Here is a 6,087-nt window from a genome sequence, read left to right on the forward strand (position 1 = left end):
CCACATACTTATAAAAAAACAAATATGTCCTCATTAGCAGCTAAGTGTAGATTACACATGTACACATCAGTCTGGAGTGCTTGTTCCCGCAAACATAACAGCACGCCTGTCGTGGATCTCAACAATGTTTTTCATTTTACCTTTAAAATATATCATACCGATATATAGCTAGTATATACTGTATATGTTATGCATGATAAATGGTTATACAAATCCTCTTCATTAACATTTCCTGTCAAATAATTTGTGAGGTGAAATATAATCATTACAGGTTATAGAGCCATAAAAATGCAGCATAGCTCGAGGGTTTTGTCAGGTCATGAGGGCTGCTTGAAAGGAGGTGAATGTAAAACTGAAGTAAAGATATTCTACTCAGCATCTGGCCTCTCTTTCCACGTTCCCTCCTCCAGATTCATCTGTACCCTGCAGCACACGCTCCTCTTTCTGGGGGTGAATTGAAGAGCGCAAGGAGCAAAATGTTCCATGAGCTCTACACTTATTGCCTCAGGCCGCGCTATGATTTCTTTCTCAACCTATGCATAGCTTCTAGTGTCTTTTTCTCCAGATGTTAGGGAACATCTAAGCTCCAAGCGCAATAATGTTTCCGAGGCCTTGTGCGGCTTGCTCCACTCGCTCAGCCACTTGGGATGCGTTAGCGGCGCGTGAAGGTAAGCTCGACAGGAAGAGAAAAGGCTGGAGGCTAGCATGAGATGAACAGGAGAAAAGTGTGGTAGAAGCAGCAGTTGATTAGAAGGTCAGCATGCTGTGCGAAGGACAACAGGTTGAGATAAAAACATGGGCTGTAATTATTAAGACAATGCAAAGATACGAGTCCTACTGTGCAGTGTGGGGAAGCAACATGTTAATTACTACCTTTACCAATGCACAAAAATACAGCAGGAAGTATTCACTCAAACCTTACGAATACACAAGCAGAAGGCAAAAAAATACAGTGACAAAAACAATAATGGACTATATGTGCAGGGTTGGGAGGGTTACTTTAAAAAAATATTCAAGTACAGTTACAAATTACTTAATAAAAAATGCAATCAGTAACGTAATCCAAGTATCACAATATAAAAGTTGTGTATTCTGATTGCTTTTGGATTACTTTAGGGTCACATATGTAAATAAAACAGAGAAGCAAAATTATTTTAAAAGTCTTTTAGTTTACATAGAAGCAAAGCAGCATCAGAATTGTCTTGACGTGGCTCAAAGCAGAATATCAGATGAATAAAAAAGACAGGAATTTATTAGAGAGAGCTGCAAGATTAAAATGACATCTTTATTATTGATTATTGACATTGATACTGTAATCATGATTATTAATTTCAATTAATACAATACTGTATATTATAAACGTCATATTTTTATAGGCTAAAAAAACGTAATGTTACAGAATGTTTCTGTTATTTTTTTACATTTCAACTATGTACTGTATATTTTTTTCTGTTCTAATTTTACAGGAAAACAAAATGCGGTTTATTTCTGGCGTCCCAGCTGCCATGAAATTTCAGGGTTTTTTACAGAATTTCGGTGTATGTAGGTAAAACAAGCTAAGAAGCATTTAGGAATGTTTTTTTTTTTTGCTGTTATATGCATTAGAAAAAATGAAATTGTTTATAGAAATTGGTTCCTTTTCTGTCGGTCTCTCGACGTTGTGTCGAACCGACAGATGGGGTTCGTCCCTGAGAACCAATCGCTTCCGACTACTTAGAAGAGGCCAATGAAAATTGGCGAATGAAATTTGCATGCCGGACTCCGCCCCCGGAAATCCGGGTATAAAAGGGAGACGGTGTGCTTCATTCATTCACCTTTTGTTCTTCGGAGCCTTCGCTTGTGAAGATCAACTCTCGCTACTACTTAGCAACTCCAGATTGCCGGTTCTATGATGTGGTGCAACGGATGGTCCCTTCCTGCGGTGACTTCCCCTGGGCGTCTCGGCGGTTCCAGAGGTGTTCGAACTAGCAGATGGTGCCACACCGTCTGCATTCTAAAAGAGGAATTTTCTCCAGCGTGGCATGTCCCGCTGTTCTCGTGGGTGCAACACACTCATCGAGGAGGGGGACGGACACGAGGTCTGCTTCCAGTACGCTGGGGCAGCCCTTGTGGATACGTCCTGCCCGCACTGCGGGCGGTTGATGATTCAGACGTTGCGTCACGGGTGGCTGTGCTCCCATGGGGCTCAGCCACCACCTCGTTTGCTTCCCGTTCCGTGACGGCAGGACTACGGCCCTGCCGCCCGCTATGGCGAGCAGCGAGGGTGATATGAGGATTACTGTGAGCGCTAATCCATCAGCCACTGGCTCGCGGACCGTTCGCACCTCGTCTTGCTCGTCTGACCGTTCCCCATGAGACGGTCCGCCGTCTTATTCCTCAATCACGTATAGGACACGGTACGTGATGATGAGATGTCTGTTGCAGCATCGGAGGGTGACTTACTTGCATCAGACTCTGACGATTCCTTGAAGCTCCCTCCCTCGGGGGGTCGAGATCAGGAAGAAGCGGACGTCGAAATGTAAGCCATGCTTTCCCGGGCTGCCGGCGTTGGGTTGCAGTGCCCGCACTGCCTCTCCCAATGCTCGCGGCTGGATACATGGTACCTCGGGTTTGAGAGTGGCTCCATGCCATACTCGCCCCAGTGCCGTGTTTCCCCGGAAGTGCATGAAGAACTTAGTACGACCTGGAACGCCCCCTTCGGCGCGTGCACGTCAACTAGTTGCATGCCATCCATCACTTCCTGTTTGCTGAGAGCGCGTGGTTTGAGTCGGAGCTCTTTCAAACTTATTCTTAATACATCGTTTATTCTTGTTATATCTTAAGACTTATTGTTATTCACCGAGGGTAAAACATATCCTTAAGTATATCCCATACCAAAAATCGTCCTTAAACACACCGATAATTTATTTTTATCGGATCACTCGCTATTAGCCTCAGGCTGTTAGCATTCCCAGCCTGCCTGCTCACTGCTTAACACACTGTTCTCATTATTACATCACTAATGGCTAATGTTTCAGATGTGTTTGTACCTCTGTGTGCAGATGAGGAAACGATCGCACTTCAGTCGGAACTGGAGGCTGTGGAGAAGCAGATCCAGGATCTACTAGAGAAACAGACACGCCTGCGAGAACGAAAAATGGCGCTGGAAACATCCAGAGCTGACGCTCGCAAATCCGCGGTAAGTTTTCATCGCGATTTTAATACACCTTCCACTTCTACTCCGCGTGTTTCTCTGCACAGAGCCCAGGCTTCGAGAACACGGTCAGCCCAAATGAACTTCACTCCTGCACCGGCACACCCACGGCAAAAGGCGCGAGCCAGGACTGGAGCGATGACCCAACCGCCGCCACCGGTCTTCGAGATCCCGACCAGGAACCGCTTTGCCGCCCTCTGCGAGACGGAATGCAACGCTGTGGTCATCGGAGACTCAATCGTCCGGAACGTACGCGCTTCCTCCACTAAAGGTAAGGTGCGCACTCATTGTTTTCCTGGCGCCCGTGTTCTTGATGTCTCTGCGCAGGTACCTGCGATCCTGAAGGACGATGCTAACGTCGGAGCTGTCGTGCTGCACGCGGGGGCGAATGACGTCAGGATGAGGCAGTCGGAGATCCTGAAGAGGGACTTCAGGAGTCTGATCGAGACGGTACGCAACGCATCGCCCACAGCGAGGATCATCGTATCAGGGCCGCTTCCTACCTACCGACGAGGGAATGAAAAGTTCAGTAGACTATTTGCTCTAAATAAATGGTTGATGTCATGGTGTATTGAACAGAAGCTGCTCTTTGTTGATAATTTTGATCTGTTCTGGGAGCGACCTAGGCTCTTCCGCCCTGACGGCCTGCACCCCAGCAGCATCGGAGCGGTTCTTCTGTCTGACAACATCTCAAAGACGCTACGCACCGCTTGACTACGTCTCCCAGCGGTAAGTCAAAACTTTAACCATAGTCTGTGTTCCTCCCACTCATCTGTTATAAATGTTACTGCTTCCAAATGCATAGAGACTGTGTCTGTCCCCCGAATAATACTACAAAATAACAAAATAGCCAAATCTCAGAGAAAAAATCTAATCGTGATTAAACCTGAGGACAATGTAATAAACGACCAAAACAAACTCATAAAGTTCGGCCTACTTAATATTAGATCACTAAATTCAAAAGCAGTTATTGTAAATGAAATGATCACAGACAACAATTTTGATATACTTTGCCTTACCGAAACCTGGCTTAAACCAAATGATTATTACGGTCTAAATGAGTGTACACCACCAAGCTACTGTTATATGCATGAGCCACGTCCGGTTGGTCGAGGTGGCGGTGTCGCAACAATCTTTAGAGACTTTCTTACTGTAACTCAGAGAACGGAGCATAAATTTAAATCATTTGAAGTGCTTGCGTTGAACATAATTGTTCCAATTGACAGTAAAAAACCATTGCTTTCTTGTACGTTGGCTACAGTGTATAGACCCCCTGGTCCCTACACTGATTTTCTGAAAGAGTTTGCGGACTTCCTATCGGACCTATTGGTTAACGTTGATAAAGTACTAATTGTCGGAGACTTTAATATCCACGTAGATAGTGCTAACGATGCATTAGCAGTGGCGTTTACAGAGCTATTACACTCTTTTGGAGTAACACAACACATCAATGGACCCACTCATCGATTTAATCATACACTAGACTTGATTATATCTCACGGAGCCGATCTAACCAATATAGATATTATACCTCAAAGCGACGATGTCACTGATCACTATCTTATAACATGTACACTGCGCACTGCAGAAATCAGCCGTTTAACTCGTTATCGACAGGGTAGAACAATTACCTCGACTACTAAAGATAGTTTCGCAAAGAGCTTGCCAGATCTGACTCCTTTAATAACCATACCAATAAATATAGAATCGCTCGATGACATGACCAGCAAATTGGGCACTATTTTCTCTAATACATTAGAAGCTGTCGCACCTATGAAGTCAAAAAAGATTAATGAGAAAAACGCAGCACCATGGTACAATAGCACCACTCGCGCCCTTAAAAGAGAAACACGTAAACTGGAGCGCAAATGGAAACAAACCCAATTAGAGGTCTTTAAAATTGCGTGGAAAGAGAGTGCAAACTGTTATAAAAAGGCACTAAAAGCAGCAAAGGCTGAGCACCTCCGTAACCTCATAGAAACTAACAAAAACAATCCAAGGTTTTTATTTAGTACAGTTGCTAAACTAACAAATAAACAGACTTCACCTGACCTGGGTATTCCGCCGCACCTTGGTAGCAATGATTTCATGAATTTTTTTACAGAGAAAATCGAAAACATACGAGACAAAATAGTAAAAACTCAACCTCCAAGTCTGTCCTATAAATTAGTACCAACCATCGCCCCAAAAGAAAGGCTACAGTGTTTTTCACCTATAAAACAGGAAGATTTAATTAAACTTATTGCAACATCTAAACCTACAACTTGCTTATTAGACCCCATACCAACTAAATTATTAAAAGAGTTATTACCCGTTGCAATTGAGCCCATTTATAACATTATCAACTCGTCAATTAATCTAGGCCATGTCCCAGGAGCCTTTAAACTGGCCGTCATTAAGCCTCTTATCAAGAAACCAAACTTAGACCCCAATGAACTAGGAAACTATAGACCGATTTCAAATCTCCCTTTCCTGTCTAAAATACTAGAAAAAGTAGTGTCCACTCAGTTGTGCTCTTTCTTACAAAATAATGACATACACGAAAAATTCCAGTCAGGCTTTAGACCGCATCATAGTACTGAAACTGCGCTCGTTAAAATTACAAACGACCTGCTTATAGCATCAGATAAAGGTAACATCTCACTCCTAGTCCTGCTCGACCTTAGTGCTGCGTTCGATACTGTAGACCATAAAATACTTCTAGATCGCTTACACAATTATACCGGTATTCAGGGACAGGCACTACAATGGTTCAGATCTTACTTATCAGACAGACATCAATTTGTCCATTTAAATGGGGAATCATCAAATCTAACGCAAGTAAATTATGGATTACCTCAGGGATCGGTTTTAGGACCCTTGCTATTCTCCATATACATGCTGCCCCTTGGAAA

At 43.6% G+C, this 6,087-nt stretch overlaps 1 protein-coding gene across 1 annotated transcript; it reads left to right on the top strand.

Annotated features, from left to right (window-relative positions):
• The first annotated feature begins 1,891 nt into the window (after positions 1-1,891).
• LOC130563560 (uncharacterized) lies at positions 1,892-4,290 on the top strand. Its single transcript, XM_057349175.1, has 3 exons — positions 1,892-1,955; positions 3,042-3,442; positions 3,521-4,290. The coding sequence occupies exons 1-3, from the start codon at positions 1,892-1,894 to the stop codon at positions 3,905-3,907; spliced, it is 852 nt and encodes a 283-aa protein (XP_057205158.1). The 3' UTR covers positions 3,908-4,290.
• The last annotated feature ends 1,797 nt before the right edge of the window (positions 4,291-6,087 follow it).

The sequence above is a fragment of the Triplophysa rosa genome, linkage group LG2, assembly GCF_024868665.1.
Source record: "Triplophysa rosa linkage group LG2, Trosa_1v2, whole genome shotgun sequence".
NCBI classification, from domain to species: domain Eukaryota; kingdom Metazoa; phylum Chordata; class Actinopteri; order Cypriniformes; family Nemacheilidae; genus Triplophysa; species Triplophysa rosa.

What these genes read in the sequence shown, in the direction of transcription:
- LOC130563560 (XM_057349175.1), top strand. Translation starts at nt 1,892, where the DNA reads ATGTGGTGCAACGGATGGTCCCTTCCTGCGGTGACTTCCCCTGGGCGT. An exon ending in GCGTCTCGGCGGTTCCAGAG is followed by an intron (nt 1,956 to 3,041) that starts GTGTTCGAACTA and finishes CTCTGTGTGCAG; the next exon opens with ATGAGGAAACGATCGCACTT. An exon ending in GAGACTCAATCGTCCGGAAC is followed by an intron (nt 3,443 to 3,520) that starts GTACGCGCTTCC and finishes GTCTCTGCGCAG; the next exon opens with GTACCTGCGATCCTGAAGGA.